Below are 18198 nucleotides of genomic sequence, written 5' to 3' on the forward strand. Positions count from 1 at the left end.
CCGGGAAGAAGTGGGAGAGGCGGCTGGAGAAGGTAGGGGAAGGATCCTGTCTTGAGGCTGGTACGCCGTCCCCGGGTGCACCTTCAAAAGCCGGACTTGGAGCCCGGTGGTGCCTTGGAGGGCCGTTGGTTTTGGCCTCCCTGGGAGCCGGATTGGCGTCTGCGGCCCCCCCGTCTACTGAAGTCCTGCCTCTGGCGGGGTGGGAAGTATGGGCGTCGTGCTTGGAGCCTGAAGGGTCTACGCTGGGTGGAAGGTGTATGCATCCCCAGCGAGCGTATGATGACTGGATTGTCCTTCAGGTTTTGCAATTTGGAGTCCGTTTTGTCTGAGAACAAACCCTTCCCGTCAAAGGGCAAGTCCTGGACGGTATATTGTAGTTCCGGGGGTAGGGTGGAGGCCTGCAGCCAGGAAATGCGCCTCATGGTGATTCCCGAGGCCAAGGTTCTGGCTGCTGAGTCGGCTGCGTCGAGGGAGGCCTGTAGAGAGGTCCTGGCCATCTTACCCTCCCCCAGGAACGCATTAAATTCCAGGCGAGAGTCCTGGGGTAGAAGCTCGGAGAACTTACCCACCTCCGCCCATATATTATAGTTATAACGGCCCAGTAGGGCCTGTTGGTTGGCCACACGGAGTTGCAAGGCCCCAGCTGAGTACACCTTGCGACCCATGATGTCCATTTGCCTAGCTTCCTTGGCTTTGGGGGCTGGTGCCTGTTGGCCGTGCCGTTCCCTGTCGTTGACCGACTGGACAACTAGGGAGGAGGGAGAGGGGGGACATATAGGTACTCGTACCCCTGAGAGGGTACCATGTACTTCCTTTCCACTCCCTTAGCTGTTGGCGGGATGGAGGCTGGCAATTGCCAAAGGTTATAGGCGGTGGACTGGATAGTCTTGATGAATGGGAGGGCTACTCGGGTAGGTGCGTCCGCAGAGAGGATGCTCACTACCGGGTCCTCAACCTCTGGGACCTCCTCCACAGGTAGGTTGATGTTAAGGGCCACTCTACGGAAGAGGTCCTGGTGGGCCCTGAGGTCTATCGGTGGGGGCCCTGACGCTGAAGACCCAGCCATGGCCTCATCTGGCAAGGAGGAGGAGGAGGGGGAGGATACTCCGGGGATGAGGGCATCCTGTGCGGTCTCCTGCTCCTGGACTGGTTCCTGCTCCAGTTGACCCGGGGAGTCTGGTGGCGGCTGTTTATCCGACTCAACCGCGGGGGGGTGGGAAACAGTGGCCTCTGGTACCCGATGTTCTGAGGTGGCAGAATGGGTCTGGGGCACGGGGCCACCCTGGGTCTGATGATATGCCCAGGGTGTCCAAAAACCCCACTGTTGGGAATTCACGTCCTGCGGGCGGGGGTCCTGGAACACTCCCAGCGGTACTTCGGGATCCTGGTGTCGTTCGTAGTAGCTACCTGCCTGGGAGGATGCCGACGTGCCTCTAGACGGCCATGGTGGAGCAGCGAAAGTTGGAGCCGAGGTTCTGACAGACCTTACACCTCTGGGTTGTGGTGACCGGTGTCGGTATTGGTGACGATGTCAAGAGCGAGACCGGGACCTGCAACCAGCTCGGTGCCGAGAGGTCGACCGAGATCTCGAGTCCCTCTGTCTCGATCTGCTCCTGGAGGTGTGGCACCCACTGCGGTGCCGTGAGACGGTGTTGTACCGCGAGTACTGGGTTGACGCTCAAGACGTCGACCGGTGCTGGGAGCCTGACCGGTGCCGGGAGCGTGAGCGGTACCGAGGTGATCGGTGCCGGGAGCCTGAACGGTGCCGAGACCGAGATCGCCGTCGAGAGTATGAGCGACGCCTCGATGCAGAGCGTCCGCGGGACCGCGATCTGGAGCGGTGCCGGTCTGCTACGCTGACCGAAGCAGGTCTGGTCAGGGTCGGTTTGCCCACTGAGTGTAGTACCCGCACCGGCAGTAAGGGCGGTGGCGCATCGGTGATCGCGATCAGATCCCTCGCTGCGGCAAATGTCTCCGGGGTAGATGGCGAAGCAGGCTCTATCGCGGTGGGCACCGGGGAGCCGCCAGCTGCCGGACTCGACGGCCCTCGTGGGGTCAGAGTCAACGGTACCAGCTTAGACGGTGCCGCGGCAGGTATCTGTGCCGGGCGGTCCGTCTTTGGCGCAGGCTCTGACTGCAAGGCAGCTGCTGGTGGGATGATTTGCGCCTTCGCCGTCTTCGACCTCGGGGAGAGGGAGCAGCTCGAAGCCGGTTTCGGCGCCGGCGGAGGCCGGTGCCGTGAGTCCTTGTTGGCAGCGCTCGGTGCCGTGGCGGTGCCCTTGCTTACCGGCTGACTTGTGCTCGGTGCCGCGGGTGGAGGTGTCAGGGCCGCTTCCATAAGGAGTTGTCTTAATCTAATGTCTCGCTCCTTCTTGGTTCTCGGCTTGAAAGACTTGCAGATTGAGCACTTAGCCGATAAGTGCGACTCCCCGAGGCACTTCAAGCAGGAGTCATGGGGGTCTCCAACTGTCATAGGCTTGTGACAAGCCAAGCACTGCTTGAAACCCAATGAGCCAGGCATGAGCTCCGGCTCCCGGTGTGGGGAAGGGGGGGTCCCCGAGCCCCTCAAACTACAACTAATAACTACACTATTAACACTAACTAAATAATTTTGTATATTACACACACACACACACACACACACACACCAATTAACTATAACTACTATATACAACGCTAGCGAAATGAGCTGCTAGGGAGTGTGGAGGTCAGCGAAGCCGCGCTCCACAGTTCCAACGACCGACACGGGCGGTAAGGAGGAACTGAAGGGTGGCCGGGTCGGCTGGGATATATATTGGGCGCCATAGCGGCGCCACTCCAGGGGGCGCCCAGCCGACCCGCCTGGGTTGCTAGGGTAAAAGTTTCTCCAACAAACGTGCACGCGGCGTGTAGACACCTAACTGGAATGGATATGAGCAATCACTCGAAGAAGAACAAAAACACTAACCTAGGATCCTATCCTTGCAACAAAGCCCAATGCCAACTCTGTCCACATATCTATTCAAGTGACAGCATAATAGGACCTAATCACATCAGCCATATCATCAGGGGCTCGTTCACCTGCGCATCTACCAATGTGATATATGCCGTCATGTGCCAGCAATGCCCCTCTGCCATCTACCAGACAGTCTCTATGCAAAAGAATAAATGGACACAAAATCAGACATCAAGAATTATAACATTCAGACACCAGTAGGAGAATACTTCAACTGCTCTGGCCATTCAGTAACAGATTTAAAGGTGGCAATTTTGTAACAGAAAAGCTTCAAAAAACAGACTCCAACAAGAAACTGCTGAACTTGAATTAATATGCAAACTAGATACAATCAATTAAGGCTTAAATAGAGACTGGAAATGGCTGAGCCATTACACACATTGAATCTATTTGCCCATGTTAAGTATCCTCACACCATCTTAAATGAGTCATCTTGATGATCACTACAAAAGTTTTTTTTCCTCCTGCTGAAAGTAGCTCATCTTAATTAATTAGCCTCTTAGAGCTGGTATGGCTACTTTCACCTTTTCACGTTCTCTGTATGTATATATCTCTCGTATTCGAGCAGGCTGCTCGAATAAATGTGTTAGTCTCTAAGGTGCCACATGTACGCCTGTTCTTTTTGTGGATACAGACTAACACGGCTGCTACTCTGAAACATGCCAATTTAGTGACTGTTTGGAAATTTGAACTGAAACTGAAACTTTAATACACACTTTAAAAGCATACACAGTGTATGATAAAATACATATATCTGAAAAAGTATAACAGATTTCAAAAGTATGAACATAGACTAGCTTCCTTATACAACTGTTTTTTATGACAATGTCAGTGCATTCATTTCGGTGATGTTGGCCAACCTAATAATTTCAAATGATTGCTTCTAAGCAAAGTCTAAATGGGCTCTCCCTGACAGCTAGTGATGAGCTGGGGAAAAAGGCTTCAGGACCAGATTGTATTTACATTCACACCAAGTCTACCTAGGTATCCAACAAACTGAGCTGTGTTGCTCAAGTGACAGATTTTGGCTGGAGTTGGGTTACAAATCACTTGAATGCGGGGGGTGGGAAATGAAATGATGTTCTTATTGTATGAAAAAAGATCAGTAGAACTGTACTTAGCCTGTGCTGATTGAGGGCATCAAGAGAGGGTGGGGATCTGCTCCTCTCCACTGTTTAAAGACAGAGCTGATTGGGCTCCATAGATAGTTTTTTGTTCTGTTAAGGGACCACTACAGCTGAAATCCTGAATCAGGTCTAAGTGCTTAGTCCCGCTGTGGGGACAGTGTTTCTGTGGAAGAGATGGCCCACCTGCACTAGCAGCAAGGTTCCCCCACTGAGAGCTCAGCTGAAATCACCGAGAGCTGAGTGGAACCTCAAGAGACCAACTTGCAGAGGTCACAGTGGCAGGTGGCAGCAGAAGGTGACTGCTCAGGGCCATTGGCAACAGAGTGGTAGAATGAAACAGTGGTACAATGAACAGCCGTGGCCAGAGCAAACAGCTGGAGGAATGAGCAAGGTGCCATCTTGCCCCCCACCTGAGAGGTGAAAACGTGTGAAAGCACCTCTGAATTCTGAGTCTCCACTGACCAAGGACACCACCAGTGAGTAGGGTGCGGTGAAGGGAAAGTGAGGGGCACGTTAAACATCTATTTGTTGGACTATATTTTAGTGACTTTGCTCCAGAATGCTAGATTTGTGACTGGGAACTTATATAAATGTTTCCTAGTAAGCCAAGATTTTAAAAATGCATTATGTGCCAAGGCTGTTATCTCACATCGTTGCTATATTGAGTAGTCAGTATGTTGGGGAGTTTCTGTACTAAAAACATTTATTATTATTATAATTAATTCTTACATAAGAATGGTCATACTGGGCAGACCAATGGTCCATATAGCCCAGTATCCTGTCTTCCGACAGTGGTCAAGGCCAGGTGCCCCAGAGGGAATGAATAGAACAGATAATCATCAAGTGATCCATCTCCTGTTGCCCATTCCCAGCTTCCGGCAAATAGGCTAGGGATACTCAGAGCACGGAGTTACATCCCTCCCCATCCTGGCTAATAGCCACTGATGGACCAATTCTCCAGGAATTCATCTAGTTCTTTTTTAAAATCTTGTTATAGTTTTGGGCTTCACAGCATCCCCTGGCAAGGAGTTCCACGGGTTGACTTTATGTTGTGTGAAGAAGTACTTCCTTTTGTTTTTTTTAAAAACCTGCTGCCTATTAATTTAATTGGGTGATTGCTAGTTCTTGTGTTTATGTGAAGGATTAAATAACATTTCCTTATTCACTTTCTTCACACCAGTCAAGATTTTATAGACCTCTATTGTATCCCCCCTTAGTGGTCTCTTTTCTAAGCTGAAAATTCCCAGTCATTTTAATTTCTCCTCCTGTTTCATATCCCTAATCATTTTAGTTGCCCAACTCTGAACCCTTTCCAATTCCAATATATATTTTTTGGGATGGGGTGACCAGATCTGCTCACAGTATTCAAGGTATACACATACCATGGATTTATATACAGGCAATATGATTTTTTCTGTCTTATCTATCCCTTTCTTAATGATTCCCAACATTCTGTTGGCTTTTTTGACTGCCGCTGCACATTGAGTGGATGTTTTCAGAGAACTATCCACAATGACTCCAAGATCTTTCTTGAGTGTCAACAGCTAATTCAGACTCCTTCATTTTGTATGTATAGTTGAGATTGTTTTCCAATGTGCATTACTTTGCATTTATCAACATTGAATTTTGTCTGCCATTTTGTTGCCTAGTCACCCAGTTTTGTGAGATCCTTTTGTAATGCTTCGCAGTCTGCCTGGAACTTATCTTGAATAGTTTTGTATCATCTCTTTACCCATTTTTCCAGATCATTTATGAGTATGTTGAATAGTAATGGTCCCAGTACTGACCCCTCAGGGATACCACTATTTATCTCTCTCCATTCTGAGAACTGATAGTTTATTCCTACTCTTTGTTTCCCATCTTTTAACCAGTTACTGATCCATGAGTGGACTTCCCGCTTATCCCATGATGGCTTACTTTTCAAAAGTCAATTTAGATTAAATACTTTTTTTTTTTTAAATTACATATTTTTTTTACAAATCTAGACCTGTTATGTGTTTTGGTGTAACTTGCATCATCCTTACGTTAAATTTGCATTATCCTAATAAAACATTTACTTTATTCATATCTCATCGGTCCTGACACCTCCTCTGTAAATTCAAACACCCCCTCTAATTTCAATTCCTGGGGAAACTACTGCTGAGATAGCAGGCTCCGGCCATGCCACCCAGGCCGGCCTGCTGGAGCAGACTGTGGCCAGGTCAGATACATTGTCCCTTGGCCCTCCCGCAGATAAGGTGGGAAGGGATGGGATGCGGAGAGTGTGGGGGTCTTTGACTAGAGGTGGGGTCATGGGGAGGGTGATCACAGAGGTTACTCTCTTGACTCCCAGCTCTCCCCCCAGTCAAGGTAAGCAGTTGGTGCGCTGGGACACTTTGTTTACTTAGGTTTGGCTCCTGGGCCATCCTGATGGCCCGGGAGCCGAAGTTTGCTGACCCCTGAATTATAGGGTCAGCTTATAAAAATTTTCCATTTTTACTTATCCATCTTGGGTGGTGTGTGTGTGTGGGGGGGTGTCGACTTATAAACGAACCGGCTTATAGGGTACTTATTCTTAACTTAACTCAAGCAATTTATATTTATTTTGAGTTTCCACTTTAGTTTTACCTTCTTCATTGTCACTATACTGGTCAGAATCATTATTTCCATTCTGTCTGGTGTTCTCAGCTGATGAAGAAACTGTTGGTAGAGGTGTCAAAGACCCCAACTCTGGCCCTTGTTCCTTCAGTTTCTGCAATTTCTTCTCATAGATCTTTCTTGTAGTAGCTGTAACAAGGCAGAAAATATATTCAAAGAATTAAGATAGATTGTGCACCTTTACTTGACTCTAAATGTTGGACCTTCCTAGTTTACAGACCCTTGGCAGTCTTACTGGCTACTTCTCTTACGACTTGCTTCTGTCTGTTTGGCCAAACAGGTTTAGAAAGTAAAAAGCTACTCAACACAGGATGTGCCTGCTTAAAAACATCAATCAACAATGTCAGAGCATTCTACTCACCTGTTTTATCTAAACTTAGATTCCTTGAGACATGCTATAATATGAAGAGAGCATGCTGGATCTTTGCCTGAGCCATAAGTGTCCCTTCCCCAATCAGTCATGCAAGTGACAAGTTAGTTTCATTGTTTAGTTGTTGGTGGGTTAAAAGGAGGATTTATTAATACTGAGCTAAGAATCTCTCTTTTCTTCAACTAGTAAGGCACACAGATCTGCCTGTCAGTCTTCAGCTTGCTCACAGGTTTGGTTCTGCCCCCAGAATTGGTCACTGGAAATCAAGAATGCCACTTGGGCAAATGCCTGACATCCATGGCATAAGAGGAGAAAGTGTGGAAGTATCAAAAAGAATTTGTTCTACTGTTAGGTTATCCATACACAAAATCAACCCCTAGAGGCACAATAATCAAAGGTATCAGAGGGGTAGCGGTGTTAGTCTGGATCTGTAAAAGCAGCAAAGAATCCTCTGGCACCTTATAGACTAACAGACGTTTTGGAGCATGAGCTTTCGTGGGTGAATAACCCACTTCCTCAGATGCATGTAGTGGAAATTTCCAGGGGCAGGTATATATACGCTAGCAAGCAAGTTAGAGATAACGAGGTCAGTTCAATTAGGGAGGATGAGGCCCTGTTCTAGCAGTTGAGGTGTGAAAACCAAGCGAGGAGAAACTGGTTCTGTAGTTGGCAAGCCATTCACAGTCTTTGTTCAATCCTGAGCTGATGGTGTCAAATTTGCAGATGAACTGAAGCTCAGCAGTTTCTCTTTGAAGTCTGGTCCTGAAGTTTTTTTTGCTGCAGGATGGCCACCTTAAGATCTGCTATAGTGTGGCCAGGGAGGTTGAAGTGCTCTCCTACAGGTTTTTGTATATTGCCATTCCTAATGTCTGATTTGTGTCCATTTATCCTTTTCCGTAGAGACTGTCCAGTTTGGCCGATGTACATAGCAGAGGGGCATTGCTGGCATATGATGGCGTATATTACATTGGTGGATGTGCAGGTGAATGAACCAGTGATGGTGTGGCTGATCTGGTTAGGTCCTGTGATGGTGTCGCTGGTGTAGATATGGATCAAAGGAACCATGGACCTCCTAAATAGCAGTTTTCAGCTTCTCCAGGATCTGGTCTGTACACAGTTGGCAGCTATTAGCTAGTTTCTGGGGGCAGGGGCCCTAACTAAACAACTTCCTAGAAGAGGGACAGGCAAATCATTTCCTATCAGGTGCCACTATCAGAAATATCAGCACTTTCATAAAAGTACTCAAGGAGCTGTGGCTAGACAGACAAATGCTGTTTAATGAAGGAACCTCCTGCAAGCGGTATAGATAGGTAGGTAAGGCATATCTCCTTCAGATCTACAGGTGAGAAAATCTCTGGGAGATGGCTAATAGGGTGTACATCAGTGTCTGCCTCTCAGAAGCTTGTTAAAAGTAATTCAGATAATTTATTTCTCTTTTCCCACACAATCAGTTATGAACCAAGATTAGCAAAAAAGAAGACAGTTTCTATTAGAAATATCTAAAGTAGCATTACTGCCTTCCTACTCGCTCTCTTTTATGGACTATGAAGTTTAAATCTGCATTTCAGAGTTTTGATCAATTTTTCTCATATTCCTTCTGGGCTATATCCAGAAGTCATTCATCTAATGTGGTAAGCATCCAGCTTTCTGCAAACAGAAGTATACTAGCAAATCATTCTGTCTGCTTCAAGGAATTTAGCGAGCATCTTATGAGTTTGCCCTGAATCTATTTACCCCTGTTGCATGAGTTCTCTTGTATTTGTTTGCTAAGAAACTTTAGAACTATTGGATTTATAAGATTTTGAGTACGGCTTATATTCTTCTTGTATTGATTCAGACATTACGGCCTTCCTAACTTCTTGTCCAGAGAGCTTTCCCACTTAATACTTAGTAGTGCCAACTGTTTGGCCTGGATGCCCACTTCCATTAGATATAGTATAAATACAAGACAACACTATAGTCCGTTATTCCAGCTATGAAACACAGGATACCTAAAGAGGCAGCTGATGTTATTGTAACTACAGAGATCTTTCAAAGTGGAGTTTCTACCCACAAAAATTTTATAGCCTGAAAATGTATGAGGTCTAGTGCATCTCTTCCATATCAGAGCTACTCATGCAAACCCCATGGAGCCTGTCAATGCCCTGAAAGTAGCTGACGTTGCTTTGTTTCTACTCAAGCATGAGCCTACCAAGTTTTCTGCCAAGATGGAGTGGCAGTGACTTTCTCAAGACAGCGTGATCCATTTTTGGTAGGTCACCATGTCTGTTCCAATTCAAATTAAAGAATCTTCTCAATTATAGGTTAAGCATTTAGATTTTGCAGGTGGCTCTTCCTCCAGCGTTACCTCAAGGGTTTTACATATGTTTTTGCATACTTTGGGACAGAAAATCAGCACAAAAAAAATCTGAGACAGGCCGTGTGGACTAACATCTCTCTGTAGCTAATAGTTCCATTAGAGCTCTGCTGCAGAGGATACGAAACAGGCTGGTGTAGGTATATACTTAGCAATTCAGACGTTTGAACCTATTCCCTATCGACTGGGGAAGGAGTCTTCCAACAGCAAACAGTTTAGAGTACGAAAGTTCAATCTTTGGTGTTTTAAAGAGACTACTGGCACCATCTCACTGCAGTTACATTCTGCGATTTGAATATGCATCCCCAAGACTAGTAAAGGGATTTTTCAGGGAGAGGGAAGGAAAAAAATACAAAAACAAACTTATAACAGGGAATTGCAGTGTGAAAGTGTTTAAATTTGAGTTTCCACCTCTGCTTTCCCAACAGCTCCCTAACATTACTGTGCATCATGTTTTCTTCAAGTCAGCTTGCTGAGTAATGCACATTCTCTCCTGACTGGTCAGTTTGCTGTGCAGGTGACCAATGAAAGTCATGAGCCACAGAAAGATATCTAAATTATTGGATATATGGAGGTCTAATACCAAGTTTCTCAAACCTACTCCATGAACTGTATTTGTTCAGACTATGGGGAGGGGGAGGAAGTGTTCTGAACAAGGCAGATGAAAGTGATTTTTAAAAATCAGATCTAAATATTTTTATAAAAATAAGCCCATTTAAAATTAAATTTGAAAGTATGACAACTTATGTTTAGGCCTAAATTTACTATAATCTATTAACATAATTTACATTAGATAAAATATTATGCAGTAGATGTTTGATGCTGAAGTTTTCAAGGCAGTCAAACGACTGACCTGGTGGAAGTCGCTGGCTAAGCACTTGGAACCAGAGTTTTTTGAAGTACTGAACTATCTTTTGACAACAAGAGCCTCTTCTGCACATGCTCTCTTCATGAATTTGTCAGCTTTGAAGTAGTAACTGAACTGAATAAACTGAAATGGAGTTGAAACAGCAGGAAAGTTTATCTTCCTCTTCCAAACTACAAACATGAACTAGGTGGGAAAGGATGAGAGCTACAGTTCTAAAAATCTTGGAAGGATCTGATGACCAGAAACAAAATCAATTGACCTAACTATAGTCAGTTTTAAATGTAAGATACATTTTGATAAACTTATTTTACCTTGTGTATCCAGCACATTTAAGGTAGCTTTATTTTTTAAACAAAAAAAAGCAAATACTGTGGTTTTGTGCATTTTTAATTGCATTCCAGTTTTCATCCAAACAGAGTTTGACACATATCACAAGTAAAAATAATCTGGCAAATAAATAAAGCATCAGTCACCAAAAGATGGATACAGAGTCTGACTGGGAAATGAAAGGAAATGAGACAATATCAGTCAGCATGAGAGGCAGCACAACAAGAGCCTAACCATTGTCAAATTTTTTTGAGTGGGCCTCTTGGCAATGTAGAGCATGTTTTAATGGATTACAACCAATTAGCCTCTTTTTAGGGAAGTAACTAAAGTACAAAAGCAAAAACAAGATTAAAATAGATTTAAATCAAGGTATGCTAGCTGTTGATTTAAAATCAATCCACTAATTCTAGGGTTGTACAATTAGTCTTCTCATTAATGTAAATTGTTTAATTTTACATGTATGGATATTTTTAAGTTAAATTACCTGTTTGGAGTACAAACTCTGTTTAGCAATGGTTGTTTTAATTACCTTCTGTTAAAGAACCAGAAGTGTATTTTATTTTACTTAAATAATACTTCTCACAGAAAATCTAGACTACCATATTAGCTCTTTACACTGTAAGCTCTGCAGCACAGACCATATATTACTTGTGATGCAACAGTTGTATTTAATTATACATAGTAAATCAGTAGTATTTGATATCTTTTACCTACCTAAAATTGGACCAGGGGTCACTCCATATTTTACAAGTTGCTCTTGAAGGTCTTCATTACTGAGCTCTGTTACATCTAGGTCATCTTTCTCCTCCAGCCTGGGCTTGTCTGTTTTCTTCGTGGCTTTCTGTAAAAAAAGAGGGGGGGGGAGGTACATAATTTCTCCACGCATTACAAAACTGAAGTCTTTGTCCCTATTGAAGGAGTAGAGGGAATGCATGTGGGCTGTGCTGAAGCAATAGAGGACAGCAGTTTTGATATTTACTCTTGTTTAGTAGTGTCACCTTTATCAATACCAGATAAAAATATTTCACACAGCATGGAAGTCTTAAAATGAATATAAGCCAGTTGTCCAGTTTTAGACATGAAAGAACAGTGTGTTTTAAGAGCCTCGGAGATCAGATCCTACACATTTTTCTTATCTCCTATGCTGACTGAGACTAGCACAGGTCATCACAAGTCTTATCTTTCCTACAATGGATAGATCAGGTCTGGAAACTTCCCCAACGCCTATTTTCTTGAAGACTACACTTACTAGCCCACCAAGCTGAAAAATACCCTTGCCATCACACCCCACAAGCTTTGTATTTAGTTTCCAGTGGCATATCTGCACACCCACCCATCCTGACTTTGCAGGACTCCACTACCCATGTGGACACATAGGAAGTCTTGGGCATTCGAGCACCTCTTTCCCCTTTCAGTAGTAGTGGGCTCATGAGCTACTGTGCTCCTGCCACTCCCCACCATTTTTTTTTAAATCTACATTATTGCTGCCACTATTGCTACCATTGGTAAAATTCTAAGTTGGTCACTGCAGACAAAGTCCGGGGCAATCAGCAAACAGTTATAAAAGTTGTAGACAGTAACTCTCTGCCAAGTTGCACTATTCCTCAATAGGAAACGTATTCATATCTCACCTGAAAATGTCCTTTTTTGGAGTAACGAAGCCTGCAGAGCCATAACATTGGGAACTCTGCTCTCTGCAGCCTTGGAGGCTGACTAACCCTGTCAGAGGCAGGAGAGGTGTGGCTTCACCTCTGAAAAACTGCCAGTTGCTACACTTCCATAGCCTAGGAAAAGCTATCTGAGGGGAAAATTAAGTAGTAAGACTAAACAGAAAAAAACCTCCTGCAAAGCGAGGATTTCAGTGAACAACTAACTGAATTCCAATGAATAGCCCATTCAGGGTGGGAAGGATGTGCGGACCTCCTTACTCCAAGAAAGGAAGTTTTCAGGTAAGATACAGATAAATTTTCCTATTCTTGCTTGTAATGAAGTACATGGCAGATCAGTAAAATAAGGATTTTATAGCTGTGTCCACTCAGATGGGGAAAAGAGGACAATATACTACTATGTACAGATGTTAAAGGGGATAACCCTTTCCTGATAGTTTGTGACATTACAGTGAGGAGCACCTATCTACCAAACCAGCATCCAGTGACTGGATGTCCAGTTTGTAGAATTCAAAGGTGATAAACAGATTTTCTTGTGTGAGGCAAATGATATTTCTGCTCATGAAGTTGCCACAGCTCTAGTGGAGTCAGCTCTGATATTGGAAAATGGAATTAGGCTTTTTGACTTTTATAGTATGCTTACGAGATGCAGCATCTCAGCCACCTGGGGGAGGGGAACCCCTAAAAGAACAAAAAAAAAAACCCCTCTTCCCCTTTCACACTGAATAATAAAGTACAAGAACATTTGTCTTTCTGACCTGACCTGTGTGATGAATATGCACTTGAGAGGCCTGCAGCCATCCAATACCAAAATTTGTCTTTGGAGTGCAATAGAGCTGGACAGAGTTCCTAACTCAGCTATCCTGTGCTCAGGTAAGATCATCATCAAAAAAAAGGCCACTTTAATGGTTAGATAATAATGAGACACCTTAATGAGTGGTTCAAATGCAGGGTCTACAATGGCACTGAGATGACCAGGTAAGATTCAGTACGACAACTTTATGCAGATCAGGAAGATGTTGCTCTTGTTAAGAAAAGTGCTAAAAAGCTGGACATCTGGGGAAGATGAAATTCACTACTTATCTACTGCATTAAGGATTCTAGACAAAGCAACAACCTGATCTCTGAGAGCCTGAAGTGCCAGGCCTAATCTAAATACATTTTGAAGGAACCTGAGAAAATGATGCAAATGAGGGGGGCAATCCTAGCATCAGTAGTTTAAACCTCAAATGGGTCCATAAATATGCTGAATTAGTATATTTATTTCTGGAAGCTAAAGCTGTGGATATTGGCACACTAAATAATCTCTTTGGCCTCAGAGGCTCTGTTCAAGAACCAGGCAGCTAGGCTCGGACTGTCTGGATTCTGATCCAGACCTCTTAAAGTGCATATTCACCACACAGATCAGGTCAGAAAGATAAAATGCTCTTGTACTTTATTATCTAGTAGCCCTTGTAAGATCATCTCTTTCCTGAATGGAAAGCACATGGGAGGTATTCATACCTTGTCAAGGAGATCAGAGAACCAGCCCTTCATGGCCAAACTGGGGATACCAGAATTACCAGTGCTACTTTCTCTCCTGAAGCATTCTGGTGAGGAGAGGAAAAGTGGAGGAAAGGTATAAAAGGAACTTTTTGGTCATCTTTTCAACAAAGTATCTGTTGCCTTGGTTGTGAACCAACCAGAAAGAGATCAATGCTAAAACTCTGTGATTCCAGTTGGAGGCAAACACAGCTACTGCTAAGAAACTAAATTTCTTTACCAGGAGATGACACCCTGTCATAACCTTAGTCCCAGATTTGGACCTTAGCGTCCAAAATATGGGGGTTAGCATGAAAACCTCCAAGCTTAGCTACCAGCTTGGACCTGGTACTTGCTGCCACCCCCCAAAAAATTAGAGTGTTTTGGGGCACTCTGGTCCCCCTGAAAAACCTTCCCTGGGGACCCCAAGACCCAAATCCCTTGAGTCTCACAACAAAGGGAAATAATCCTTTTTCCCTTCCCCCCTCTAGGTGCTCCTGGAGAGATACCCAGACACAAGCTCTGTGAAACTACACAGAGTGACTCCCCCTCTCTGTTCCCAATCCTGGAAACAAAAAGTACTTTCCTCTTCACCCAGAGGGAATGCAAAATCAGGCTAGCAAATCCAACACACACAGATCTCCCCCCTGATTTCTTCCTCCCACCAATTCCCTGGTGAGGACAGACTCAATTTTCCTGAAATTTCCCAGTAAAGAAAACTTCAACAGGTCTTAAAAGAAAGCTTTATATAAAAAGAAAGAAAAATACATACAAATGGTCTCTCTGTATTAAGGTGACACAATACAGGGTCAATTGCTTAAAAGAATATTGAATAAACAGCCTTATTCAAAAAGAATACAAATCAAAGCACTCCAGCACTTATATTCATGCAAATACCAAAGAAAAGAAACCATATAACTTACTATCTGATCTCTTTGTCTTTACACTTAGAAACAGAAGACTAGAAAGTAGAAACTACTTCTCCAAAGCTCAGAGAAAGCAGGCAGACAGAAAACAAAGACTCAGACACAAACTTCCCTCCACCCAGAGTTGAAAAAATCCGGTTTCCTGATTGGTCCTCTGGTCAGGTGCTTCAGGTGGAAGAGACATTAACCCTTAGCTATCTGTTTATGACACACCCCTGTGGGCATAATTCCCATTCTCAATTATCTAATTGTGCCTTCAGAGCAGTCAGCTGCAACATTCTATTTTGACTTTAATGTTTAGGGAGCAAATGGGCAAAAGGAATGCGCAGTCAAAGGCATCAGGAGGTGAACTTCTCTCTGGAGAACTGTATCTGCCATTATACTCCATGGATGTGAGCAGGGGAACCAGGTGCTCAGTATTATTTGGCCTGCTACACTCTGCAGAGTTATGCAGCTTGAGGGAAACTGATTTCACTGTATGCCAACTAGAGGAATCTCATGAATCAGACTCTTCAGAAGATGGGATAAGAAAACTTTTTTTTTTTTTGGAGTGTTTTATGTTGGGGCAACTAGAGGGGTCTGAACAGCTGAGAGACCGCTTTCTTATGCCTCCCCTAGATCCTCCTCCTCCTCAGGAGAGAGAAACTTCAGACTTCTGGTTCCTGGGGGTTGGGAAGGGGAGTGGGTGGTCCTTGTGGTTACCCTTTTGCACAGCTGTCTTTTCCTGTAAAAGAGGTTTGTACTGGACTGGGTCAAAAAGGGGGCTTCCCAGGATCTCATGCTTTGTTCAAGTGAGATTCCTGCACATGGTCTAGAGATGTGATGTGTACCAGGCTCCAACCCTGAATGTTCAAAGGGAGTCCTTGGTCCATTTGCTGCAATGGACTACACTGCTGGTAGGATTGGAGGAAGGGGTTGGGCTCAGGGGCCCCGTACTAGGCACACCTTGTCCTTGGATCCCCGTGTCATAAACAGATAGCTAAGGGTTAATGTCTCTTTCACCTGAAGCACCTGACCAGAGGACCAATCAGGAAACCGGATTTTTTCAACTTTGGGTGGAGGGATGTTTGTGTCCGAGTCTTTGTTTTCTGTCTGCCTGCTTTCTCTGAGCTTTGGAGAAATAGTTCTGTTTTCTAATCTTCTGTTTCTAAGTGTAAGGACAAAGAGATCAGATAGTAAGTTATATGGTTTCTTTTCTTTGGTATTTGCATGAATATAAGTGCTGGAGTGCTTTGATTTGTATTCTTTTTGAATAAGGCTGTTTATTCAATATTCTTTTAAGCAATTGACCCTGTATTGTGTCACCTTAATACAGAGAGACCACTTGTATGTATTTTTCTTTCTTTTTATATAAAGCTTTCTTTTAAGACCTGTTGGAGTTTTTCTTTACTTCAGGGAAATTGAGTCTGTACTTACCAGGGAATTGGTGGGAGGAAGAAATCAGGGGAGATCTGTGTGTGTTGAATTTGCTAGCCTGATTTTGCATTTCCTCTGGGTGAAGAGGAAAGTGCTTTTGTTTCCAGGACTGGAAACGGAGAGGGGGAGTCACTCTGTTTGGATTCACAGAGCTTGTGTCTGTGTATCTCTCCAGGAGCACCTGGAGGGGGGAAGGGAAAAAGGATTATTTCCCTTTGTTGTGAGACTCAAGGGATTTGGGTCTTGGGGTCCCCAGGGAAGGTTTTTCAGGGGGACCAGAGTGCCCCAAAACACTCTAATTTTTTGGGTGGTGGCAGCAAGTACCAGGTCCAAGCTGGTAACTAAGCTTGGAGGTTTTCATGCTAACCCCCATATTTTGGACGCTAAGGTCCAAATCTGGGACTAAGGTTATGACACCCCGTCAGTAGCTCTCTGCCACTGCAGCAGCGTGCAGCTGCTCCACAGCCAGACAATGTGGCCGAGAACGTGGACTTTGGTGACTGGGTGTGAAGCTTTGCTGACTCTTTGATACCATGCTTCCGCCTGCTGTGGGGGAGGGAAGAGGAGAAAGGGAGCCACCGTGTGCTGATCTCAGGCCGATGCAGTCATCTGTGCCAGGCCTCAGGGATTCTGCTATTGAGGTACTGTCACTGCTTTCTGGGAGCTGCCCCACTGAGGGAGGAAGGCTGCAGAAACCCTGCTCCTGCCTTAGAACTTCAGAGGCCTGGGTCTCCACAGAACAGGCACAGATTCCATGTAAGCACTTAATCAGCAGAGGAGATGCAGGAGACAATGTCTAGTTTTCCCCACTTAGCCTTCTCTGCCAGAGTCCAAGCAACTGTCCAGCTGTTGATTCAGAGCAGCTTTTAGCTTTCTATAAATTTGCTAGCAAATCTGCTCTTATTTTAGGGATCACACTACTTTAAATAAAACTAAAGGAGGCATTAGCGCCAGAGTTTGATAGTTCTAGCATCTCAACTGAAACTGGCTGGTAATCAGTTGCTCTGGATTTTCCAGAGAGTAATATGTATCTTCTTGGGCTCTGGAGCGGAGACTTGGACTCTTTTAGCCCAGAAATTCCCATGACAGGCGGCTCTCTCTACTCATGCAAAAAATGGAGCTTCTCAAATGTCTAGTTTGAGCCTGATCAAGCCCACAGCAAGAATGGAAAGGTAACTCTTTACACTTTCAGGAATTAAAGGACTCTAAGCAATCTAAGGAGACTAGATTAGTGTACAAATGTAATCCAATTAGGGGATTAGTCATATCCCTAAACCACATGTACCCCATTTTGGTTTTCCATATGAACATTTTAATTGCCTCAATAACTAGTTCCAAAACAGCTGAAAAATATCAAGCCTACAACATAAGAACTTAAATATATTTATTTTACTTTTTTAATTAAAAAGAGGCCTTTTTAAAGTTTACTTATTGGTCTGTCAGCCACACTTAGTTTGTAACATTAAACATTGCATTTATCTTAACCTATTTCACATTTGCTCAATTTTTCTTACTTATCCGTAGTGGTCAAGGCAATGAAATAATTAAAGACTTAAACTCTAGTCAGCATGTTAAAACTCATGCTGGATTCTCTATTAAGCATCTGTTTAGGCTAGTACTGTATTGTAATGGCATTAAGGCACTGGCCACTGACCAGAATGACATTACAAAACAAAACATCCTCAGCATGCCAGAGGAGTACAGCTAGGTGTGAGGGAAACAATTACAGATATTTAACATTCAAAGAAAAATTTTAGAATGTTACCAGCAACAAAACATGATTTACCATGACTTACTGTTTTTCTGGACAGATATCAATTCATCTAGGGCAAGTAGGAAACTTCCCCAAGCAACTGCTATTAGCTTCTCCAAATTCAGAGCTTTCATTTTGAAAAAAAAGTTTAAGATGTTAAGTATTCAAGAAAAACCTTGCAGCCACAGAGGTTAATCTGGTGCACAGTTCTAGGCCATGGCTACACTAAGGAGTT

At 44.2% G+C, this 18198-nt stretch overlaps 1 protein-coding gene across 8 annotated transcripts in view; it reads right to left on the reverse strand.

Moving 5' to 3' along the window:
- Positions 1 to 18198, reverse strand: part of TMPO (thymopoietin) — a 56887-nt gene that overhangs the window by 20732 nt on the left and 17957 nt on the right. For all 8 annotated transcript variants that reach the window (XM_030548496.1, XM_030548495.1, XM_030548499.1 and 5 more), the window contains exons 2-3: positions 11395 to 11521; positions 6730 to 6888 (exon numbers count right to left, since the gene is read on the reverse strand). In XM_030548496.1, coding sequence (XP_030404356.1) covers positions 6730 to 6888; positions 11395 to 11521 — 286 coding nt within the window. The remainder of the gene's footprint in view (positions 1 to 6729; positions 6889 to 11394; positions 11522 to 18198) is intronic.

This window comes from Gopherus evgoodei, chromosome 1 (assembly GCF_007399415.2).
Source record: "Gopherus evgoodei ecotype Sinaloan lineage chromosome 1, rGopEvg1_v1.p, whole genome shotgun sequence".
In the NCBI taxonomy this organism is placed as follows: Eukaryota; Metazoa; Chordata; order Testudines; family Testudinidae; genus Gopherus; species Gopherus evgoodei.